Source organism: Eulemur rufifrons, chromosome 14 (genome assembly GCF_041146395.1).
Source record: "Eulemur rufifrons isolate Redbay chromosome 14, OSU_ERuf_1, whole genome shotgun sequence".
NCBI lineage: Eukaryota > Metazoa > Chordata > Mammalia > Primates > Lemuridae > Eulemur > Eulemur rufifrons.
In genome coordinates, this window is record NC_090996.1 from 31191321 (window position 1) to 31218029 (window position 26709).

Consider the following 26709-nt stretch of genomic DNA (forward strand, 5'->3'; position numbering starts at 1 on the left):
TAAAAGACAGGGAGGGGGCTCTGCATCACCAACAAAGGCTCAGGTTGCTGAACACCAAAGCAGCAGGGGAGAGTGTGAAATCCACGGGTCTTCCAACCCGCCCAGCCCCTGCCAACGTATTATAAAAAGCATACTTGCTGATATAGCATGCTTTTAAAATGATCAAAATGACAGATGGCTGCCACGGCAACACACCCTTTTTATAGGACTGATATTAACCAGAAGAGATTGACAGTGTCCTTTTAATCTCTTAATTTTAAAAAAAGGTGCATTTATATAAAACAGAACGGGGCGAGTCGCTAGCATCTCCAAGTGCTTTGGAATGACGGAAGGTCCATGTACATTATGCCAAACTTAATAACTGGAAGGATTTTTTTTTTCCTTTCTTTAAATATTTCCTTATATATCGCTGATGGAATGAGAAGTGGTGTGGTTGCGTGAATCATGGATCTAAGAAACACGATCGTGCCTCGACTGCTGTGTTGCTGGATATCCTCGTCAGATTGCTTTGACTGCCCTAGATTACAACAGTCGAGTCTGTAAAAGAGTGACATTGCCCTGATATACCCTGGCAGGAGGCATGACTGCGATCCGTGCAGGCGAGAAGAGGCTGGGTAAAGCAGCCCTCCTGGCCGTTGGTAAATCTGACCACGGATGGTGAAGCCAGATGAACCAGAAGGCAGCGCCATTGCCTAGTGAATAGATCAGTGGCAACAGGTGGTCAGGATAATGAAGATCAGAAACAAACCCACCACTTTCTTCCCTGGGGACAGTGTGTGCAGAGTTTGAGGGAGAAAGAGCGTGTTCACATCTTTGCAATAGATTTAACTATTATTGCTGTGGATAATGAGGACATGGTTTTCGCCCATCTACCACCTTATTTTGGTACCAGGACCCTGGTTTCTCCTCCACTCACAGTCTATGCAGCTTAGTAGGGGCTGACTCTGACCTCCGGCTCTAAAGGGGGCAATCAGAACAGAGATGGGGTCAGGGATGGACACAGACTACAAGAGCTGCCAGGGAGGCTGCAGTCTGGAATTTTTTCTGGAGCAGTTGGGAAGAGACTTTCCAAGATGAGATGGGTGCAAGCCTGGGCTTGCTGAGAACCACCTTTGCCCCACTTGGACATGCTGTGCTTGTGCTTGTGAGTACAGACCAGGCAGAGATAACCACTGTGGAGTGGGAGGGACACAGCCCTGGGGCTGCCAGAGCCTGTGAATCCAGCTGTGCCTGAAGCTGGGCGTCGACGCTTTCTTCTTCCCCTGCAACCAAGATGGTTTAGATTTGTGCCACTTATACCTAAAGAATCCTTAACAAACACCTATCCTCCATCTTTCTCTCTCCTTTTCTCTCCCTCCCTTTCCCTCTCTCTTTCTCCATAACAATACAGAATAAACATATATATATATATATATATATATATATATATATATATATAAAATACACATATATATCTGTGCCAGACTTTTCCCATATATTCTAATGCAAACTTCCTGTTGGAAAGAATCTAGTGTGTTTTCTATTCTGCCCCATCATTCACTGCTAGTTCACAGCTCGGCACACAGTAGGTGCTCAATAAATAGCCACTGCATAAAGAGATAACGAATCATACTGAAAGCTCACCGTGACTTTGCAAGTGAGGCATGCCTGCTTTCATTCTGTAGCTGAGAAAACTGAGGCTTGGAGAGGTTAATTGACAAGCCCAAGGCCACAGGCTCAGTAAATGCCAGAGCCAATATATCAACCTGGACCTGCTTGACTCCAAATTCTCTTTGCCACCTCCCTGACTCTTTAATTTAGTCCGCTGTTGACATGGCCTCTTTGGCAGTACAGAAAAGTCTCTTAGTGACTAAGATGGAGCAGCCTCGAAGTCAATGATGCCACCAGAATTTATATCAGGTGTGCATGCTGATGTCTTTCCCAATCAACAGACACTCCAAACATGCAGATTACATCACAGGGCAACAATACGAAGATCTGGAAATGGCTCAACCAGCCAGAAAGCAAAATAAGTTGTTTTTTTTTTTTTTTTTTTAACTTCAACTATAAATTTATCCAAAGTTTTCTATACATTTCTCTACCTTTCTGTAGGCAGAGTTACTCTCCATCCACTATTAAAATCAGTGCTCAATAACTCCTGGTGTCACTGCATATGTGTATGCAGACCTCTCATAAAATACAACATGCTGATTTCTGCTTCAAAATACAGAGTGCGTAGGGTTTTCTCATACCGTTGCTATCCACATCAGAGAGGCATTAATCAGCATTTTTCTGCCACTGCCTAGCTGTGGAAAGTTTAAGTTGGAAAAAACCCAGCCCTCAGAGAGCTTACTGTCTCAGAGAGGAAGGAGATGACAAAGGATGGGACACAAATCCAAGAAATGGGACATTCACCTGCTGGACTCACTGACGGGTATTAACAGAGCCCGTTCCTTCATGGGGTACACAGAGATTCTGCACTGAGAGTCCCATTCCTGAGGTTCCTCCCGGCTCCTCGGACCTATGTCTTTTCACTTTTGAGAGCTATGTTGGAACACTGTCGAATCCTGCAGTGTCAACGAGTTGGTAAAGATACTGAGGCCCCGTCTCAAGTTCTCCAGCCAACACCACGAATTCACCCAGGCTCTCTGCTTTGCTAAGAAGGTCTTTCTTCTTTCTTCTCCAGGGAATGCCTACCGATGCCTCTCAGGTCAATGCAATTACCACCTCTTCCCTTTGAACCACCCTCTTCCTGACTCAGAGAGGCGTCTGGCTGCTGCCCTTCCTATGTTTCCATCATATGCACTCCTGCAAGTAGACCTCAACGTCAATGGCAGATTGGCATTAAGAGGGAAGACTCTGGTCCAGAACATCTGGTCCAAATTTCAGCTCTACCACCGACATTCTTTGTGACCTTGAGCTAGTCACCTTTCTCTAAGTGTAGGTTTCAGGTTCTCCGTAGGCAAAAGTGCAGTCATAATGCATGACTGTGATTCCTTACCTGAGCCCCTTGGGAGTCACCTGTATTTTGAGAATCAGCTTTGTGGGTTTTCTTTTCCAGAAAGGTATTTCAGTAGGCATATTGATTACGTAAAACCCTTGGCGGGGTCTATGACAACACATTGAAATCAAACACATAAATATTTCCCCAGCAAAATATATGAATATTCGCACTAACTGGGATAAAGAGAGTCTATAAATAGACTTTCATCATTTCAGGTCAAGTTTTGTTCCCAAATGAGATTTGGTGCCAAACTTCCAGAGATAAATGGATTTTCAGAGCTTTATGGAATTTAACATTACAGATAAGGGATGGTGGACCAATACTACCACTCAACTTCATTAGAGAACATAATGTGAACATAAATAGAGAGACTATACCTAAGCATTTAGTACAATGCCTAGCACATAACAAGTACTGTACTCAGTAACTGCTACCTATCATTCCCTCCTGCTGTCTTTATTATAGTATTATAGCTTTGGGTTCATCTAGTATCTCTTGCACTAAGCTACAAACCCACAAGTCAGTGGCTGTGACTGTTACTGTTGTTATAAAATAGGTGTGCAGTGAGTGTGTAACTAAACGAACAAATGCATGGTGAGATGGACGTAGCTCTGTTTACACTGTCAAGCATCCAGGAAAATAATCTTCTCACCCATCATCTTTAAGACCTGCAGGAGACAGGAGTGATTTGTCCAGTAGGCAGAATGACCTAGCCATGTGTGGTCGAAAGACATATCTATGAGGCAGATACCTAGATTGAGGAGTGAGGGTCCATATTTGCAAAACAGAGCCTAGAGCTCATGAGACCCAACACTAGCCAAATAGATTAATCAGTTACAAAGCCACTGTTTTGGTTATGTCACCCAGCATTGTGTGACTATGGTCCAAGGCTTGGGGAAGTTCTCTCGGCAGCTTCTGGACTTGAGGCTGGGTTTGCCAACTGACATGAGTTCCTGTGTTACCAGATCAGACAACTCACTGATCATTCAAGCTATCACTAGAAATTTAGAAATAAGAGGTTCAATTGGAATGTACATTGGTTCTTCTTATCCAAAGATACCAAAACTGGGACCTCTACCGAGAGGAAAGGAGTCAATGTTTATACAAGGTACTTGGCAATATTGTTGTTTTCCTCTTCTCTTCTGCTTCTTATACTCATGAAACAGTCCCAATGGATTTAACTTAATCCTCCATAGGCGTTCTATAATTCTGAACATGGTCAGAAGGAAAAACTATCCATTTGGCTACATATTCAACAAGTTTAGACATAAAATAATCGGTTCAGGGCATCCAATATGGTAAAGATTCTGACTTCCCTAGAGGATGAAGCGTGGGGTTGGTGGTAACTACTGAATCTATTCCTTGCAACAAAAGATCCTGCATGAGTCACATCCCTAGAACTGGTAGAAAACATCTCCATTCACCGTCTTTGCAGGATTAGACAGGTGCTCTCTTAAAACCCAGGAAAGCAAATGCCAGGTAAAATATTTATTTTTCCTTTGAGCAGACTGAAACAGGGCAATGCTGGTCTGAATAAAAAGAAAAAGTGGCACTTGAAAGTATTATGAAAAAGAAGCTCTTCTGCCCCCAAATCGTTGGCTCTCGAGGGTGGAAAGACCTTGAAATGTAATCTCTGACCATAATACAAAATCCTTCCAAGTGGACACTGTGGCTCTGTGTCAACATCTCCGGTTACAGGGAAATGACTCCCGATGATGGAGTATACACACTCTTTATTCTGGATTGTTTTAATGTCTTGCTGATGGCATATTAAGGTGGTGATGACACCTTAATTCCCTATAGGAAATACCTTGCATCTTGAGTGGGGAAGAAACCCACAAGGTCAAGGAATTGGTAAGGAAGCTGAGGCTGTTGGGATGCAGGGGGCCTGGCAACACAAGCATCAGCTACACAGTGAGAGAGAATGTGTGTGTGTATGTGTGTGTGTTACAGTTTTCTCTCCCTTTGCACTGCTGTTCCCCCCCCCTTGCAAACATTACTGCAGTGGGGTGATTTTAGTTTCTTGATGCCAAAGGGTAAATAACAGGAGCTGTCTCAGCAAACCAGAAATAAAGCTCATTTTTCTCCGCATTAGCCTTCCAGTGTGTTCCACGGGGGTGGGAGAGGAGGAAGATGGAGGACACCTCAGCAGCTGGTCCAGAGGCTCCCAACTAAACAGTTTTCTTGACTTATGGGTACCTACTTACCGGAGGTGTTGCTTAGAAAAGCAAAGTATGATCTGGCTAAGAGTTTTGCAAGTAAAATCACTAGTTCCTTCCAAAAGTAACCAGATACGCTTCTCAAACACTCTGCAAGAAAAGGAAGAAACAGGGCCTCCCCAATTTCTCAGCTGGCCCTGGCGTCTTCTCATCTATCACTGGGGTAATACGTCCAGAGTGGCATTTCGTAATGACAGCAACATTCCAGCAAATCGATAGTTATTTAATTCCCAACAAGCTCTCAAGTCCATTAAACCTGATTACATTCACCCCTTTCAGTGGGTGCCGTTATTTTTCCTACACCGGCACTTAATCTATAACAGGAACTTATGAGAACTTTCAAAAGCAATTTCAGCATCAATCAGCATAGAGTGAAGGGCACGATTTGCTTGTAATTATTTATCGGACGGGGCGGCAGAGGGTCTGACAAAAATCCAACAGTCGACCTTCACCCCAAGTTTCCAGCAGAAGCGAAAGGCCTGTTACTTTACAATTTGCCACAGGGTCCCACTTCAGGGGTGGCAGCCTCACCACGCCAGCCTGTGTTTTCCACCGAAGATGGAACCATTTCCATGTTGTTGAGGACCATTCTCCGGGCGGCCCATGTGTTCATAGCATAGAATATAGAGAAACGCTTCCAAATGGAGCAAGAGCCACAAAACTGGGATGACAGAATGTTTTGTTGTTATTTGGAATCGCCCCGGAATGGTACTAATCACCCAGGTTCTTCCAGTTATCAAAAAATAACAGCAATATTCAGAAAAGGAGGGAAGAAAGTGTTTGACCAGCATCCTCCCCAGAAATTTTAATTAATGAGCTAGGGTGTTGTAGAATTTTTAAATATGAGGAGCTGAGAGAAGGGCACCCGAGTGCAAGGACATACTGAATACCTCATTTCCCTTTCCTGTCGAAACAGGATGCAGAATGTCTTACAAAGGCACAGTTATTCTCAAGAAACAAACAACAGAACAACAAGCCACCTGGGTTTCCTATGACGTGTGGGCTCTAACACTAGGCGATGTTAGCCTTCCACAGAGAACTTCTGACGTATGTCCAGAAGCCAACACGTGCTTACAGAGACACACTTAGGATAAGCAGAAAAAATTAAAAAAAAAAAAAAAAGATCCCACATTTCTTATTGGTAGATAATCTCCTCTGCACAGAATTAATAGCCTTACAAGTAAAACCAACACACATCTCAGTCCTCCACTTTCCTGCCATCATTAAGATGTAAACAGCTGGCCAGGGATTCTAGAATAATCTCTGAACTTCATAAATTAACCATCAATAGACACTCGTCCCTGCCTCAGTGCCACCACTCGCACTCAGGTGGGGAGCGCCGCGTTGCGAGGTGTCGCAGGAATTCATGCATATTTCATGCTCCTTCCCCTGCCTGGGTTAAAGCTCTTAACTGAGTCACCTCGGGATAAGTTCCTTGGCCTCACGATCTGCTCTGGGAGACCGAGTCCCTCCGCAAGCTGGGGGGAGGAGAGCAAATCTTGTGCCCTGTGGCCAACCTCCCGAGGCAAAGGCATGAATGTTAAACAGCGGCCGGATCAATACAAGCAAATATAGCTCAACTACACCATTTATTCAGCCATGAGAGATGTCGATAGCCAGATTAGGGTGATCCATCTTTCTGATTTCCTACTGTCTCCTCGCTGACTACGCGAGGGCTTTTTCCTGTATTAAAAGTGTTTGCTTTCTCGACCATAAAAATTCCAATTATGACTCTGAGCACTCCGGAGTTAAGTTGCTCGCCTGGCAAGAGGCCTTGAATTACCTGAATCAGTCCGGGGAAGTAGGGGGCGGCTGGCACGAGCATAGGTACACCATAGGGATGCAGGAGCACTCCTTGCGACGCCAACATGCTTTAAGTGAAGGTGTTATTCCCTCGGAAGCTCAACACATCAATGGAGAGTTAGGGGGAAAATCTATAGACCCAACTTCTTCCGAACTACAAAGCCGAGAGCCAAATCGCTTCTGTCAGGAGCCAGGCGCTCATCAACCCGGGGAGAGGAAAGAAAGAAAATCCGCATCAGCAACTCTTAATGTGAAAGTTTTCTTCCCAGACGACGGGGAGACAGAGCAGCTGCAAAGTTGAAGCTACCAAAATGGAAGGTGCTATTTTGGGAACAGCTCGCCTAACATGACTAACCAAATACTCCTCGTTAATTTAGTTCTCAGAGAGAGGGAGACAGACAGACAGACAGACACCCAGTGACAGAGAGAACCAGGCTATGGGATATCCCAATGCATTTGGCCAAAAGACAAGGAACAGGGTCTAGTGAGATTTTTAGACAGAAAAAACTGGGAAATGTAAACTGATATGATTATCAACTCCACTTAAAACTCAAATTGAGTAGATTAACGTGGGCAGCCTTTGGTACTAATGATCTAAAAGAAACTAAGATATTCAGTCTAGTTTCTCTCTCTCCCCCTCTCTCTGGTTTCAATTTAAAAGGGGCAATTTGTAAATAATACAGTGATACTACCAGCTAATATTTGCAGAGCACGTGCTAGGCACAGAGACGGAGTTAAACTATTTACACGAGTTACATAACTTCATTCTCACAACTCTCTGAAGGAGTTACTATTCTCAGTCCAGTGTAGCAAACAGAAAACAAGGTTCCCACGAGTTAAGGGGTTTGCTCATGTCATACGGGCTTTCAGGAGGCAGAGCTGAGCTAAGAACACATCCCAGAGCCCGATTCCCAACCACGACACTGTATTCATTACTGTACTTCATTCTGTAATAGAACTTCACTGCCGTTTTTTTTTTAAAAAAAAAAAGATTTTAAACACATTCTGTATTTTGAGCATTCAATGGTGATATATTAACATACACTCTATTAATAAGAGCTATCTCCCTGTTCCCACAGCTTAAAGGCGTATCTGATGTGTGCCAAAACTATGGCTGAGAAATACATTTGAACAAATATTTGAAATCTTTCCGGTGTTTGAAAATACCCAAATGACTGTTTAGCATGTGTTACATGGTAGTAGGTAAATTCCTATGAGATTACATGGATTAGAATTATACTGACTTGGGTGTCCCATTTACTTGCTGTGTGATCTTGAACAAGTTACTTAGCCTCTCTGAACCCCATGTTCCCATTTGGAAAACTGAGATAATAGTGCTCCCTATCTTGTAAGGTTATGTGATAATTAAAGTCCTGACACCACACCATGATGAGTACAATAGAGGTGGCTGTTAGTCGTTCTTATCATGTGTTTCCAGTTCTTCTCCTGATGGTTGGTATAGAGACATCTTTGACTTCAGATTGAAGGCTTAGATAATATTCAAATCATCACTCTTCTAATCTTCATACCAGGAAAGCATGTGGGTGTGTTCAGAGTTCCACAATTTTGAAAGCAGTAAAATGAAATTCTGATGATGCGGATCCACTTAAAAAGTGTCCCAGGCTCAGGGATCACGGAAAATCACCTTCAAACCAAACACCCCCTTGCCACGTTCCACCTCTCCCTCCAAACAGGACACATGATATAGATTTTGTCGAAACTGGGAGAGCTTCAAACGCTGCCAAACATGTTCAACTATTGGCTTTTTCTAAATCCAAATGTCAATTCCTCCACTTTTAGATAGCCAAGGTGTTTTTACACTACACTAATTTTAGTTGCTTGATTTAGCTGCATAATTACATTTCTAGATAACGACAGTGGACAGGGTTTGGCAGAGAATTCAATTATTTAAGGCTGAATTTTGGCCATCTTGACAAGGTTTCTCTGTAATTGATTCTCATGCATCAAAGTGGCCACGTTGTACAATTCAGAAAGCTCCGGTAACAGCTGCAAACTGACCCCTCTTGCTCAACAGTCCGATACCGTTTCTAACTTTAGCTTTTGACGATGACTTTCAACACCACATTTCTGAGAAGTTACCGGGGAGGACAGAAGCGTCGCGCTATGAGATGTGGACGTGTTTCTCCCATCCGCTCTCCTTTAGCAATCTCGGGAGGGGAGAGCTATTAGTTACTTAGGTAAGGCCTGCGCCAGACTAAAGTATATCTCTTTAGTGTTACAAAGTGGAGAGACCATCGGACCAGGAAGCAGGAAACGTAATCCAGTCCCTTAGGCCAGAAATATACACATTTAGACTCTTCCTTTCATGTGCATAGAACAGAGGTAACCATACTCACTCGCCCTTCACCAAGAGTGCTCCAGTGAGCACTTGCAGGGGGAGGGTTGGAAAGGGAGGTGCAGAAATACAGCGGGTCGCTATACAAACAGCCAGCCCTCCGTATCTGCACATGTTCCACATCGTGTACTCAACCAACTGTTGATCTGAAACAGCCAGGGGAAAAACATGCATCTGTCCTCAACATATATAGACTGTATTTTTCTTGCCATTATTCCCTAAACAATATAGTATAACAACTATTTACAAAGCATTTACATTGTATTTGGTTTTATAACTAATCTCGAGATGATTTTAAAAGTCTACAGGAGGATGTGCCTAGGTTATATGGCTACATTGTTTTACATCAGGAACTGGGCGTCTGTGGAGTTGGGTATCTGAAAGAGGTCCTGCAACCAGGCTTCCCCTGATACCCAGAGATGAGCCTGTATATAATGACGTTTGGGTCATGATGGACTATATATATGGCGGTGGCCCCATAAGATTATAATGTCATATTTTTACCGTACCTTTTCTATGTTTAGATATGTTTACATGCACAAATACTACCTTCACGTTGCAATTGCCTACAGGATTCAGTTCAGTAACACGCTGTGTGGATTTGTCACCTAGGAGCGATGGGATACACGACACAGCCTAGGTGTGTGAGAGGCTGTGCCATGTAGGTTTGTGTAAATACACTGTGTGATAGTCACACAACAAAATTGCCTAACACATTTCTCAAATGTATCCCAGTCATTAAGCAACGCATGACTGTGTGTACATATACATACTGGTTTTATTAAAGAATCTGCTGATTTGGGACAGATAGAAATGAGAAATATATTACATATATGATATGGAGATACATAGCTATAGCCCATGCAGAGGATATTTTTTGTTTTTAAGGACTCCACGACACAAAAGCTCTTGCTGCTCCTGAGTATTAAGTATCTCCTTTCCCCTCTGTGAAAATACGGGCTGTCCCTACCAACTCCAGTCTCAACCACCGCAACTCACATTTTCTCTGATTCTGACTTTATATTTTACATGTTAGTGTCCCATCGGACTGTAGTACTTACAAATTTGAAATTGTATGGAATGCATCCTTGTTCTAAACACACCGCAAATAATAAAGCATATAAATACATAACAACCCCTAAACAAAACCTCCTTTTCCTAACATGGGTTCTGTTTTCCCAAGTGGGAAACACTTAGTATTCGTGGGATCTGATTCTTTCCTCTTGGATCCTCCACTAGAAGGTAGACACGGCCTTCTGCGCCTCTCCGTTCCCCAGTGGCTGGCGCACACGGTTCATGGTAAATGGTGGCTACCCAATGTCTAGTGCGTGGTGTTAAGTTCGTGGTATACGGCAGGAACCTAAAATAATAAAAATGTGGAGTAAAACAACAAGGAGGCAGACCTCCAAAACACTGAATTCAAATGGAAGGCCACGTGCTGTCATCTGCTCTGGCCATCATGAGCAGAGGAGGCCAAACATTTTTCTGTAAAAGTTCAGATAATAAATATTTTGGGTGTTGTAGAACTTCCACTCCCTGTTGCAGCTACTCAAAACTCTGCTGTTGTAGCATGAAAAAGCATCCATCGACAATACGCAAATGAACGATCGTGGCTGCGTGCCAGTAACATTTTATTACTATTAACCAACATTGAAACTTGAATTTCCTCTAATTTTTACAGGTCATAAAATATTACTCTTCTTTTAATTTTTTCAAGCATTTGTAAATGTCAAAACCATTCTGAGCCGGAGGGTCATATAAAAATAGGCAATGGTCCGGGTTTGGCTCACAGACACTGGTTTGCTGACCCCTAACCTAGAGCATATATTTTATCCAAGAAGTCAGACTTGGACACAGTGGCAAATCCACACTCCTGTGTTGTTCCTTTTTGTGTTCTCACCTACTTCTTGTCTTTCTTATCACTTCCTTGGTGCCAGTTCTGTTTGCCTTCCCAGCATGAAGGATTTCCATCAAGGACATTTTTTTCTTAGTCAGCCTCTGACAGTTCAAAATCTCATCCCTCCCCCTAAAAATATTTCTCCCATCTTTTTCCACCTCCCATGATGACATTCCCTCCTTAGTTATAATTAACTCCTCTTTTCCTCTCCTAGATTAAAGAGTTTTTGCTCTGGCTTTCAGCTACTCTACCTCCTTCCCCAGATCTCAATAGCTGATGAGGATTGTTCTGCCCGCCGCCACTTCTTCTGAGTGGTTTAGACGTCGTTGTAAGAGAGGGAAAGAGGACAGAAACAGAAGTGCTGGCTGGAGGATGGGAGAGGGAGAAGATAATTCCTGCCCCATGACTGTGGTGGCCAACACAGCCAACACAGCCAAGGGACCCAATCCAGTCCGCAGAAGGAAATGACGACGATGGTGATTGCTCTACACAGTGTGAAGAACAGCTAATGTTATGAAATGGGTTTAGATTTATAATGTCTCTTGAAAGAATGGAAGATCTAGGCATGTTGAGCCACCTCTCCTTAGACTCACGTCTGGGGAGGAGCTGCCCCCTCCACCGGTCAGCTCTCTGGGACACAATGGCCACCATCCTCTGCCTGCTTCCAAAACAGCTGAGTGCCAGTCACCATTTCTTGACCATTAAAGCAAAATGAAAAGCACAAAACAGAGTATTCCTCTGATCCTACTGCTGAATAAGTTTAATAGCATATTGCATTTCTTATCTTTCAGATATTGACAACGCTTATCTCAAAATATGTATTTATACAGATTATTTAATTTCTCACACCACCCCGGTTCCAGGCATAGTTGCATAATAGAATTTTCTACAGTATTCAAGGCCCTTCAACAATATTTTTCCCTTTTACCCGTGCATATTCATCTTCCAATATACACTGTCCTTCCTTAAATCACTCGTTTGTTCAAACCACACTGGCAAGTTGCCTTTGCCAAACACTTCTGTGAATTCAAGTTTCCATTCAAACTTGCCTGCTATGCCGAAATCTCCTTCCTTCCTCCCCTCCTTCCTGTTCATCCTTGCTGGTCTAGGTCAAATGTCGCATTTTCTGTGAAGCCCTCCTCACTACCCCAGGCAGGACTATTAATCGCTGCACCATCACTTTTGTTCTGGAGTCACTTTTGCATTTAGTTTAAGGACTGCTCACATCCTATCATGACTCTAAGTGTGAATCCACCTTTGAGAAGGGAGACTGGCCCAAATAAAGAAGGATGTCATTCCTTCTTGTTCACCTAATGACTAAAACGATGACTAGGCAAATGAAGTTTTCCAAAACGCTTCCTGAAATGACTGATGGAAAACTGTGAGTAATGCAGACAGGCTGCAAGAGGCCCCCAGGTAATTGAGAGCTACCTGTATCTCCAAGGTCATCTCAAGTGTGCTGGGGGCATCAGGGCACAGTAGAAAAAGCTTGAGTTTGAAAGTTGGAGAGGCGGGGCTTGGAGATGGGCTCTGTCCCCGTTTTGTCTGATGTTTCCCCTGGATGTCTGATCTAGGATCGTATTTTCAGCCCCGAGCCCTGGTCTCTTCAGAGGTAAAATGGGACAACACCTGTACCCTCTCACAGGTGTGTTTTGGCAGTGAAGTGATGTGCTGCATGTGGGTGTTCCTGGCACTTGGAAGGTGTTCAAAAAGGACTAGTTTATTTTTGTTTCATTCTTTAGAATGTCTTCAATGCACCTATGCAAAATTGCTTTTTTAATCTCTCTGCTCCTTATGTCAGCTCTGTCTCTCCAAGGCCCCACCCATACCCCATACAGATGTGCCTGTTGGAACTTGCATTCTGCTACGCACCACATGACTGCCTGTGTGGACGCCCCATCCGAAACAAGCAGTCACGTGCTAGGTCCTCCGGGGAGCCTCCCTGCCTTCTCCAGCACTCATTAGCTATTGGCTGAGATTCTGAAACGCCAGCAGTGATTTGCCCCAGGACAGTAAAGACCTGGCTGGTATTCCCATGCGGGTATGCTTCCAACTGATGTCCTCAGTTACTTTGTTTTCCTGTCATTCTCACAGGACTGAGCATAGAGTAGATGCTCAATAAGAACCTGAGAATTAGCTGTCACCTGTGGGATGAGAGAGAGGCTCGGGGAGGTCAAATGACTTGCCTGAGGTTAAACAACACAATGTGTCCCTTGTCAGTTACCAAGAGGCAGGTTTCCCTACATGCCCCTAATACCTGCTAGATCATCAAGAATGACCACACTAGGGGAGCAGCTGGAATCAAAATTGACGAATGCCACTCACCACCAGACATGCACCCACACTCCATCCAATGAGAATCCAGTGCGGAAGAGCTTTACCTAGCACCAATCTCAAAAAAGAGATGCCCTGAGATGCTACACGATATTTATAGTCCTGAAGCCCAAGGACTGACAGGTGCATTCCCAGAAAAGGGGAGACTGGCTCCAAGAGGGCTGTCAGCATGGCACCCAAGTCACAAGAGCATCAAACTCAGAACCGAGAAGGGAGGATCTTCTGCAGGAAATGCTTCCATATACTCCTATACTGTGGGGAGGGTACACTTGGGCCACGAGGCAGCCCCTCCCCAAGTTACAACCACCCCATTAGAATGCTCAGTGGAGGACCAGTCTAGCCAGGAAAGTCACAGCACCTAGAGGGAAGAGAAGCTGTGTCCCCAATCCCTCTTACGGACTGCTTTCAGTTAGCATATGTAAATGAGTTGGTACCTGGAAAGGCCTTACAAGGATGACAAGTGCATATGGGCATAAGTTATTCTTGTGGCCTCGCTATTCTCTCACCGCCTGGCCCTTCTCCTTACCGTGCCAGACTCCCTTATTTGAAGCTCCATAGCATCGCAGTGAAGAGCTCGCCCTGAGCCACACCACGCACATTAACAGCCCAATTTCCACCAATTATTAGCTGTGTGTTCCCGTGCACATTACCTAACCTCTCTGTGCCTCAGGTTTATTATCTGTAAAATAAGACTATGTTTAGTAATCATACTTCATAAAGTGGACTAGATATTTTAAATAACTACAATACAGCACAGGGCTCAGCCCAGGCGTGGCTCGTAGCAGACACACAGTAAATGGGTGCTGATAGTTGTCATGGGGACAATAGAATTAGCAGCACCTGGTTGGAGCATCAAGCCAGGGACACCAAAACTCTTCCTCCCTCCAACCGCTAGCTGGTTAAATAAAATAGTGCTAACTATTACCCATGCAACTTGTGAAGCGCCTTCTTGTTTAAAAGCGTACCTCCTTCTGTGTTCCAAACAAAAAATTAAGACACAGGAACTGACAAAGGATACGCGTTGCAAACATACTCCTGAAACCAACATGCAAGAATTCCAAGTTCAATGGATGGTTTATGGGGATGATGAAGATGGTGGCCTGGAATCAAAAGTGACCTAAAGAATCCGGGACCCTGGGTCACACGACGCAGTGACATTACCCCCACCTCCAAAAATGGTTATGAAGATGCCCAAAGAAAAACCTCCAGCAGGTTTCGCCAGCGAGGTTTCTGATTATCATTAGAAACTCGAACCCCCAGGGGTACAGGCAGCGCCACACGCTCCTCTTGGTTCATTAAGCACTTCTTGACCTGATTCTCCTCTGAAAGCCAGACTGACCAGCTGAATGAGCAAGTCTAAGAATATCAACCCTGCACATCATCTCTGCTGAGATCAACAATGCTCCAGGAGCCGACCTCTGACCTGTCTGGGGATGAATGGCAACTGGGTTTGAGGATTTGTTGACCTCGCTGGAGGCAAACAAATGCTCCCTGAGGCCTCAGGATGGGGGTGGCCTGCAGCTGCTCCCCTAGACTTTCCTTTGTGTCCTCCCGATGTCTTTTACCTTCCAAGCCAAGGGCCCCTGTAGGAGCTGGACACAGAAGTCGCTGCAAATAGCGCTCGTCTCCAGGACTGGCAACCAAGCGTTTCTGTCCCAACCCCAGGCAGTTGCCGAATCTGCTGAACCACCTGAGCTCTACGTGCACCATTTTCTCTTTAGAAATTATGAGCCTAAACAGGCATCTCCCAAGGCAGCCTCTGCACGGCAGAAGCCTCATTAGATGCTTCACTATAAGAAAGATCCCATGGTCAAACAGGTTGGAAAAATTCAGCTTTCTGTCTCCTCTTCTCTTTTTTTCTCTCTCTCCCCCTTGGGAGTTCATGATGGCTATTAGCATAGCAAAGCACCTGAGAAGTCCCATAAGGAAAAAAAAAAACTACTGGATCTTGTTTGATCCAGACTTCCCCAGACCGATTTGGTAACCAACACACCATCCTCCCAACCATCAGTTTCGCCACCTACATCTGGCTATCTGGCCATTGGTAATTACGTGTCAGGCCCTGTGTGAGGCTCTTTTGTTTTTTTCATTCTTCTTTCCCTCCTTTTACCTCTTCATCTTCATCGTCCTCACCATGCTTGCTACCATTTAGTCAGTGCTTACTGTGGGCCAGGCCCTGTACTAATGTCATCGTATCTGTTATGTCAGCTTCTTCTCTCTAAATCCCGATGAAGTCGGGTCTGTTACATTTATTACATTACGAACAAGAAAACAGAGGCACAGAGAGGGAGCAAATGGGCCAAGACAGCGCAGCTTGTCGATGGCAGAGCTGTACCTTGAATCAGATGGGCCACGGAACCCTCTACTACGAGAGCCCTTTTTTGGCGTGTGACATCCATTAACATACTCTGAGACGTGCTGGCCTGGACTTGGTAACTCAAGCTGAGCAGCCTCTTTATCTCCTTTACCCTCAACCCCTCACTCAACCTCAACTGCTCTAACAGCCCGTAGATGCAAAGCAAGGCAGAGCCGATGACCTTGTAGAGACTTCAAGGCCTGGAGAAGAGCTGCCCTCCCGCCCTCCAGCTCCCCACCCTTCAGGAAGTGGGAAATACCTCCCAAGCTGGGGAAAGTCTAACGCAGGGGGATATGGGTAATGCCAAGGGAACACCAGGAAAGAGGAACCGTAGGAGGAGAGAATGGAAGGGGAACTGGAGGAGGCCAGATAGGAGATTATTCTTTTGACTTTTCTTTGTGAGCTGAGGCAGCATCTCCAGATCCAGGGCTGGATTCTCCTCTCTGGGGGTGGAGCAGGGTTCTTCATTCTCATTTCTGATGCATGGACCACTCCGGGAACTTTGTCCTCATCCCAGAAAACTACACATAAGTCACAAAACTTTGCATATCCTTGTAGGGAGTTGATGGCCCCTGGGAAATTCATCAGCAGACTCTAGGGGCTGGGGGGCTGAATTTCTATCCAATTTTGAAATCTTGTGCTTTTTAGAAAGGCCAGGCATAGGAGAAGTCAGAATCCCTTAAGACAGGCTCATATTAACAGCTCTGATGGCTGTTCTCATGTGAACTTATGGTGACGTGTTTACCAGCACTGTGGCTTTGAGAATATGAACCTGAGAGTCAGAGAACTCTCAGGATAGGCTTGGTAGGGGGCAAGTTTTCAAGGTAGCAAGAAGGTCAAACAACTTGGGGAGGTGCAAAGTCCAGATCGTAAAACCAAGTCGGTCACTGAAAAATCCAAAAACACATTTTCAGCCCCCTCGTCCAACAGCAAGAAATCATCTTAGAATAGAATGTGGCTTCTCTCCGCTAAAGCTTTCACCTCTAGCTTCAGGCCAGGAAACAAACAATATTAAACCAACGAGTGGGTATTAGTCATCACAGGGTACCCACTGAACGTAGTGCCAAGGGAGAAAAAGAGGGAGGAAATATACCTGTGTTTCCAGAAACTATACAGTCTAGTCCCGCAGACAAGACAGAGCTAGGAGGGGCCCGGAGCCAAGATGTGCCAGGCTGCACAGCTGAGCTTCTCATCCGAGAGGATTAGCCAAGGGGCTGACTGCTGCAAGATGGTTTCTCCGCGATGTCATGGCCAGGCAGCTGGTGGCAACGGAGAGCCTCTGACAGGTGGGATTTAACTTCCCAGATTAGCAGTGTCCTTCTGGGACACTCTGGGGACATTAAAAGAGGAACCACCCTGAGTGACCTCATTTCCTTTCTGACTGGTACATTACAATCTATTTTTAAGTATTTTTAAACAAACCATATACACCAGTTATTATTTGCCAGACACTTTCTAAACCCCTTGTGTGTTAAGTCATTTAATCTTCACAACAATCCCATAAGGTAAGTCCTGTTACTATCGCTATATGACTGATAGGGAAACTGAGGCAGAGAGAGGTTAAGTAACTGGCCTAAGATCACACAGCTTGTGAATGGTGAATCCGGCTCCTGAGTCACACTCATAATTCCCTGCTATGCTGCCTCTCTAGGAAAAACATGCTTTTTTTTAAAAAAAAATAAAACATATCTCTTTGGTCGCCATAGAAAATAAACTTATTTTTATTATAATAGCAGTACAGCATATTGGCTAAAAATTCAGGTATTGGAGCCATATCAAGTTTGGGTTTAAATTCTGGCTTTGAAATTTCCTGGCTGTGTTGCCATGGGCAAGTTGCTTAATATCTCTGAATCTTAATTAATTCCCTTATAAACTGGGGACAATAACACTCTCCTCAGAAGGTGGTTATAATAATATAATAATGTCATAATAGTATAACAACACACTTAAAATATTCCCTGGGCTTGAGTCCATTTATAAGTGTTTGAGCTCTATTCATGGTATTTATAACTTCGTATGACGCTGTCTGTTCATATCTCAACTAGAATGCTAGGCATGTAAGTGATTAGTCACTTACCACTGGTTGACTCCCAACTGTCCCAGTCTCATGAATCAATAAATCCTCATTTTTGCTTAAGCTAGTTTGAGTTGGGTTTCCGTCCCTTGAAACTAATACATTCTGGATGAATACAAAATTAGTTATAAGAACAGTAAATATACAAACACTCGCCTGCATAAAAAAAGTCCTAGAAGATATCTTTTGTTTATGTTTTTTAAAAAACACTTTTGTAGAACTTGCTGTGTGCCAAACACAATTCTTAGTACTTTAAAGACTTTAGCTCATTCATTCTTTTACCAATGCTGTGGTATTGGCACTCATAATATACCCATTCTACAGATGAGGATATTGGAACTCAGAGAGTTTATATCATTCATGGCTACTTGAGTGGGAGGACCAGTGGCCAAAGCCATACTTGTCTGATTCCAAATCCTGTTTCCTTTCCTCTGTCTGCTTTGCATGACCAAGGATGTTGATGCATTTGTTAAGTAAAAAATCCTGGAAATCTACTAAGGATCTGGCATCAACATTCAGGTGCCCACATTCTAAATCTTGCCTCAATGCTGAAGCCTCTTCTGAGGCTCAGGAAAAGCTTTGTGGGCGGTGAACAAGAATTCCAGAATACCGTTCCAGAGAATCCCACTGCTGCAGTGCCATGCCAAACAGATTGTACAATCTCCAAACTATATTCAGACCCAGACGTACAAACGCTGACCCGGAATCAACCTACCACACTCCACCCCTTCTTTTTAAATAACATAATACTCGGCAGAGAGAGTTGTCTGTCTCTTCTACAAATGTCTGCAAATGTACTGGGCTGGTTAGGTACTAATTTTTCTGCACGTCCACCTATCATAGGTCTGAACCCGACACGTCAGCATTCCATAAAATATTTACCATGTTTGTGCTCATCTCCCCCAACAATATTGACTGGAGCTTGGTGCGGAAATTCACAGATTCCAGGGTGGCCATTTGTTTTAGGATTAGCACACAGACCTCACTTCCTTAGAGACTCTGTGGCTGGCCTCAAAGATGAATGCGCCTTTTAGAACCAAAATAGAATAAAGGGACAAAAGGGAACTGCAGGATTTAAAATTAGGATAAAAAAAAAAAAAAAGAAAAAAAGAAAAAAAAAAACTTGGCATTGGAGTGGCCTGTCTTAACCACCAAAAACTTACCAATGATGCCCAACTTTTAGTGTGGCTTATCCCCATATGTTCCCATCCTCCCACTGGGACCTAACATTTGCAGGCACTATTTATCATTCTGGCTAGTGTTGTGCTCATCTGCCTACCTCGCTAAGCAGCCCTCGTTGTTATTTTTATAATTACTGGGAGTCTTTTTCATGTTGCACTCTGCCAGAACTCCGGCTCACCACACACCTGTTCTGTGCAGAACACAAGGAGAGATGGGGGGGGGTCTGGCGGCAGGGAGAAGGGGAGACAGCCTTTCCTGCCTGCTATGAAAAGCAAGATCAAGAATAAAACAGCAGACCAGAAGCCACTAGGTACCTTTTTTTAAAGGCTTTACTGTGTGCCAGTACTTTATTTAACAAACATTCTCTATGTTTATTTGAGGGTTTGTTTATGACTAACATTGTTTTGATTTTTTTTTTTTTACAAATATTCATTCACTGAGTGCTCATAATGACCGACAATGAATATTATCATCCCCATTTTACAGATGAAAGAATTAAAACAGAGAAAGGTTAAGGAATTTGCCCAAGGGCATACATACAGATGGTAAGTGGTAGACTTGAACCAATCTGAACCCAGGTACTCATATGGGAAACTCTTCCACCATGCTGCATTCTAATAAGCATCACTGTCATCACCACACTTCATCATCACCACCACCATCACCATCACCACTATCACCACCACCATCCCATCACCATCCCATCATCACCACCATCACCATCACCACTATCACCACCACCATCCCATCATCACCACCATCCCATCACCATCCCATCATCACCACCATCACCATCACCACTATCACCACCACCATCTCATCATCATCATCACCACCATCACCACCACCATCCCATCATCACCATCACCCCCATCACCACCATTGCCACCATCACCACCACTATCACCACCACCATCAGCATCACCACTATCACCACCACCATCCCATCATCACCACCATCCCATCATCACCACCATCCCATCACCATCACCATCCCATCATCACCACCATCCCATCATCACCATCACCACCATCATCACCACCACCATCTCATCATCACCATCACCACCATCACCACCACCATCCCATCATCACCATCACCACCATCGCCACCTTCACCACCACCATCACCATCACCACTATCACCACCACCATCTCATCATCACCATCACCACCATCACCACCATTGCAACCTTCACCACCACTATCACCACCACCATCACATCACCAATACCAGCACTGGCACCAGCACCCAGAGTAAAGGTATTCATTGAGCTCTTCCCACTTCTGGGTACTGTGCTGGGTGCCACACAAACTCTCCCATGCCATACTCTCAACAGCGCTGTGCTACTGATCCTGCATGACCTCTGTTTCACAAAAACAGAAATGAAACTTCAGGGACGTTGAGAAACGTGCCCACATGGCCATCCAGAGGCCCATAAGATTTGCAATTAAAACCCAAAGCCAGTCCTGCCTGGTGCCAAGGTGAAGATGAAGGCATTTAACTCCTGTGCACCCATGGCGAGAGGCAGAGGCCGGAGGTGCTGCCCACAGGGAATTTCATCAGACTGGTTCCCCACTCCTCACCCTCCACATTACAAGCCATTGCCAAGACGTGAGAGATCATCCTGCAAGGCTGGGACAAACTTTGCCTATGCTTCCCACACCTGCCTCCAGAGCACTGTGAGTCTTCCCCTTTGACTGAACATCACTGTGGGGCTGGGAATCAGGCTTGGTTTTCAAAGCTTTCAACCCTGCTCCTCTCTTCTGTCTACTCCCAGCACGCGTGACCCTCATGTCATGCTTCCAGTATCACAGTGGATCCTATCTGACGCCACCTCCCGCCTTCAATCTTGTCCCCCATCTAATGTAATGTGTTCTCTGCAGAACAGCCAAACTGGGTCTATTTAAAGGGCTAAATACGATCGGATTTGTCACCTGCATAAAGTCCCAGGGTGCTATTTGTTTCTCTTTCTCCCTCTTGCAATAAAGTCCCACCCTCCCATCAGTGCTTGCAAACCCCAGCGGTGTCTGGCCCTTCTCTGCCTCTCTGTCCCTCTCTCACTGGCTCCCTGGCCCTTCTGTCATTTGTTGTCTGGTTCCCTGACAACACACAGGTATGTGGCAACCATGACACACGCTCTTTGCCTCAGTGGGAAGGGTCTCTTCCACCCTGACCCCGCCTCTCTGCCCACCTCCTACCTCATCTCAGCCTCAACGTCCCTTCCTCAGAGAGAGCATCCCTCACCCCTGAATCCAGCCCTTATGATTTCCTGTGGACTGGGGACCATCGCCTGCCTCTCCAAAGCTTGTAACTTACTTCCACGAAGGAAAACACAGTTGCTTTCCTTGTCTGTGTATCCGCAGTGACTAACCTGGTTTCTGAGACAGAGCAGAGACTAAACAACCATGTTGAATGAATGAGGGAGTGAATTAATTATTAACCATAGACTTAAGTGAGAGGATGAGGTTTGAAGTGATTGAATCATTACAGACCTCACCTGCTTTGCTATAGATGACCAGATAAAGTCTTTCATAAATAGATCATGGAGTATAAGGAACATTATACAAATGGTTAAAAATACAGCATTTCCCTTCTCCAGCAGTATCATATAAACTCTCAAAAGTCTGTCTTATGTGTAAGGAGATAGTTGTCTTATTTAATATAGTAATTGCTGGCTTGAGTTAAACACATCTTTATTTTGGAAAGTTGCTTTTTCTCTGCTATGAAAAGTGAAGGATCCATCCCTCATATTAACACATCATCCTCTTGGCGTGCTACACGATTAAAGAGGAAATGTGATTTGATTTGATTTTTTATTTTTTGGAAATTGATATTTTTTCACAAAGCCAAGAAAAGCTATCAGAATAAAGGGATGTTTATTTGGGTGAATCACCAGCTTTGCGCAAATCCCAAGTGCTAATTACATAATGGGTCTTTACAAAATGCCATAATATGGGTTCGGCTGGTTTCTCTGTTTTGGGTTTGAAAAATAGATTGTTTAATAACCCATCAAAGCTATATGTAAACCAAGTAAACAATAGAGCAGATGTTGACTGCTGTCTTGTGCCTTGTAGACATAATTAAAGACAATGAGACACTCACGGATTCATATAACAGAGGACAAAAACAAACACAAAAATCGGTATAATATAAATGTAAACTGCCTTTGCTGGACACCTGCTTTCTGAGTCCATAATGCTGTATCATATTTCCTGTGATGAAAAACGTTGTAACATTCTTTATTTACTTATGTAAATACGCACATTCTGCTTTCTACTTTTCAGGAAGATTGTAAAAGACAGCCTTTTCCACTGAATATCTGTTTCAATGTCATTACTACTGACTAGCACGCTGGGCAGTTTGAAAAAAAAATTTTCATAGGCATAAATGTTATTATAGTAAGAAGCAGCCAAAACTTTCATATTTATTAAAAAAAAAAAATCTTAAGCCCTGACTTTGGTGGGAGTAGGGTAGGGCATTATTCACTTGCATTCTTTCCTTCATAAATTCATTTAGGAATTCTACTAAACTGACATGTTTATTTCCTAAAAACCTTACATATCTTTTTTTTTTAAGTCAAGAGCATTTCCTAAAATCAAGGTTTCATTTTAGACAAAAATAATCCTATTGACTAGAATACCTAAAGTATCATTCTAATTTTCTAAATAGTCTCTTTTCCCCCTCAAACTCCCACTCAGTCTTCTGTTGGTTTTCAGTTCTCAGTTCTATAGGAAAAGAAATATAACTATACACAAAATGAAGGCATGATGTAATTAAGAGAACACAAGTGCAAACCAAAAACACAAAACCACCACCACAACAAACCCAGAGCTTGTCTCTGCTGATATCCTAAAAGAGGGATTGAGGTCTCTAAACAAAATGTACGATTATATCATTATTTTCTTCCCATGAGAAAGAAAAAAAAAAAAAAAAGGTTGAGGTTAAAATTAGAGCTTTCTATGGCTTACTAGAGAGAAGAAAGTTTCCTAGATCCTGAATTCTCAATCCAGAAAATAAACGTCCTCATTCCTTTTCAAAACAAAGCAGTGTTCTTTTTTTTTCAGCGAATAATTGAAATAAAAATAATAATAATTTTTTAAAAGCCTCAAAACATCCCATTGTTTAAAGAGCACAGGAAGCTCCCGGTGACTTGCAGAGAACAAATGGTGATTCAGCGTACGGTGAAGTCCACCTCTCCCTTGTCTGTTGCTTTTGATGATATGGGGATTCTAATGTGATCTGCATCTCCTTATGCTAATAAAATAGTTTCAGTCCATTTTCACAGACAACACCATAAAGCATAAACACCAAATGGGGCCGTGATGCCACTGTGAACCAAACCAACCAGGCCTGAAACACCTGAGATAGATCACATCCCCTCCTTCATCCGCTCTAATGAAAATGTCTCTAAGTGAATCTGATTAAACACACGCGCGCGCGCACACACACACACACACACACACGTGCACACGCGCACCCCATCTCAGAGCTCAGGAAGGTTGTAAAGCTCTGAATTCTTTTGATTTATGAAGCAGCCTTCACTGCACTGAGCAAAACAGCATGGCGAGGCAGGACCTCACTCCCTGAAATTCCTTTATTAACATGGCCAGGTCCCCACGAGTGAACAAAAGCAGCGGTGCGGGGTGCATAAATCTTTAATACGGTACCGGGCAGCGACTGCATTTCCTCTGCCGGTTGGAGAGGCCCTCGGCACAATAGGGATTTGGGGATTGGAACTGGCTGCAGAGAAACACACCCCATCATTCTCGGTGCTGACGATTCTCTCCGGACTTACTCTCCTTCCTCTCCCCTCCTCCTCCCCAAGTGTAACAGCCTCTTGGTTTGGGGAAATTCATTAAACACAATCTTAATGATGGAACAATAAAATTGGGAAGAGCTTCAAAGTTGACAGATCTCCTGAACTCTTTTTCCCTCTTTGATGAATGAGTTCTACCTTTCAAAGAAGAGAAGGACCACTCCAATAAGTGGGGCTGTTCTTCCACAGTGAAAGCCTAGCAGAGGTCTCCGTAAATCAGGCAGAACCAGCCCTTGGCCGGCACGGCAAGGAGGGGAGGATGACAGGAAGGTGCAGGACAGTGGTCCTAAGTGTGGGTGCTGGAGGGAGACTGTCTGGTTTTAGATATCAGCTTTCCCACCTACGCCTGGGAGCTCGCATCTAAGAATGAAGCCATTAATATCAACTCCCCGGAGGCCTTTTGTGGGGGATTCAATGTGATAATCCATGTAAAAGTGCTTAGTCGTGTGCTTGTCACACAGTACTCCATAAAAGTTATTGATTATTTCATTATTTTAATTATTTTATTATTATGATCATCGTTGTTGAGGACGGCTGGATTCTCTGGTTAGCTAAACGGCCTCACGAGCGGCATCTCCTACCGCGTACAGAAACAGAGTCATTTTCTTGAAGGGAACCAAAAGGAGTCTTAAAAACAAAAAAAAGAAAGAAAGAAAAAAAGAAAGAAAAGGAAAAGAAAAGAAAAGAAAAAAAGAAAGTCCTCAAGAATCCTGAGTCACATGTTCTAAATGGAGACCCCCAGTGGAAGGTTCTGCCACTGCACCGTGAAAGAAAGAATTTCTCCACTCAGCCCCTTCCTGTGTGAGCTGCTCACCGCAAGCCTTTGCAGGCAGTGTGGGTGGGGGGCAGAAGAGAGAAAGAAAGGCTCCCCCCCCCCAAAAAAAACTGCATAGATTTATACAGATTATTTGGATGAGAGAACCTGTCTGCAAGTTTAATCGCAGACAAGAGAGAGATACGAAGCAAAACCATTTTCGGGAGATGCTTCTGTGTTTCCAGAAATTCCAGGAGTGGCCCGGATGAAGAGTGATGTGGAACTGGACTCTTGCATCTCCATCTTTTGATTCAGAATAAAGAGGCCCAATGCTCGGCAGCAGAGAACAGACCCAGGGTCTGAAAATGGCTATCACAGTCCACCCTGAAACCAGGTCACCTGCTCGGATGACAGCACCCCGCACCCAGGTGCCACCACGCCCCAGAGGGCTCCCCCGACTCTCCCCAGGGATGGTCCACACATTAGCAGGCGCTGCCATATGAAAACTTAAGGGAATAAACTCCAAGGTGTGCCCACGTCTCCTGCATCACAGAATAATGACATTCTGAATGGAAACGAATGAAGCTCCTGCCGTGTGATTCTGTCAGCTTTTGAAAGTAAATAACTTTGCTACTGACAAGAGCAAGACAATTTTTATTTTCCCTCCTCCTGCACCGAGCATTAATTGAGCTGTGCAGCCGTATTGCAATCCGACAATGGCAGCAGGACTGACAGCTCGCTGGAGGAAGGAAGAGAAGAAACCTAAAACCACCAAGAGGAACCAAGAACCCAAGACACACCCCACCCCCCAATCCCTTGTGTCTCTGTCCCCGGAAGGCCATGGGTGCATTTTGCATGCGAATTGGGGAGAAATGGAAAATAAAAGTTGATGTCCAGCTTCGCTAAACAGATCCTCCTTTTCTTTAACACATTCATTCCTTCATTTCTTCAACAAACATCTATTGGCTGATCACTGTGTCCCAGGCAGGGAGCTAAATTTTTCCATCTGCATCTTACTTAATCTCACAAAGAACAGTATGAAATGATTGTTCTAATCTCTGTTTTTTTGAAGAAGCAACTAAGGCTCCAAATCCAGGAAAGTGACTTGTTCAATTCAGTTGGATCAGCTAATGGAATAACAGAGTTGGGTTTAAGCCTTCAGGTCATGATTTCTGCCCTATAGGAAACTTCAGAGACAATATTAAAAAAAAAAAAGAAAAACTGTGCTTTGAGGGGCAGCTGACACCAACTGGGTTCTAAAGAGATAGAGGTTTTGCATCTGAATTTTGTAAGACACTTGGGATGGACAGTTGCATACCCAATTTGGGGGCCTCACAGCTCTTTCTGTTTTTAGATGCCGCTATTACACACATGCTGTTAATGAAAGAGTCATCCAGGAGGGAGATCTCTTGGCTCTCACCTTTCCACAAGAGCAGAGCCCGCTCCATGCCCAGATTCAGGCAGAGCAACAGCAAACAGACCTCCTGAAGGGAAGACGGGGGCATTCGCTATTGTTTTTGATAAGGGGAAGCTAGTCCTGGAGGTGCATCCTGGGCAAACATCAAACGCCAAAAAAGAAAAGGCTCATTCAGACTAAATCTTTTGTGCATTTACTCATCAGTCCTGGGAAATATGAGGCACTTAAATCCTATAGCTGCCTGTACTTTGTTCCAAAGCTGCAAAGAAAAAAAAATTAGTCATTACATCCCTGGGAACACACACTAACCTTCTGAGTGCTTTTCACTCCAGCCTCACTTCCTAATTTTGATTCTGTGTGTGTTTAAACACAACATAAAGAATAGGATCAAAACAGGGGAAGACTGCTCTTCAGTGAGAGAGCTTGGCTGAGTGTTAAAGACCATGGCAGCTCCCTCCCCCCAAGATCCATTGTCTCAAAGTCCTTTGCAAGCTGTAGACATTAAATATACAGC

At 44.1% G+C, this 26709-nt stretch overlaps 1 protein-coding gene across 32 annotated transcripts in view; it reads right to left on the bottom strand.

The window, feature by feature from the left end:
* RBFOX1 (RNA binding fox-1 homolog 1) overlaps nucleotides 1–26709 on the bottom strand; it is a 1926172-nt gene that overhangs the window by 316316 nt on the left and 1583147 nt on the right. For 7 of the 32 annotated variants that reach the window (XM_069486170.1, XM_069486181.1, XM_069486169.1 and 4 more), the window contains exon 1: nucleotides 6986–7230. The exons of the other annotated variants lie outside the window; for them this stretch is intronic. In XM_069486170.1, coding sequence (XP_069342271.1) covers nucleotides 6986–7072 — 87 coding nt within the window. In that variant the 5' untranslated portion in view covers nucleotides 7073–7230. Of the gene's footprint in view, nucleotides 1–6985; nucleotides 7231–26709 lie in introns of those variants that run through there. 32 annotated transcript variants of the gene reach the window in all.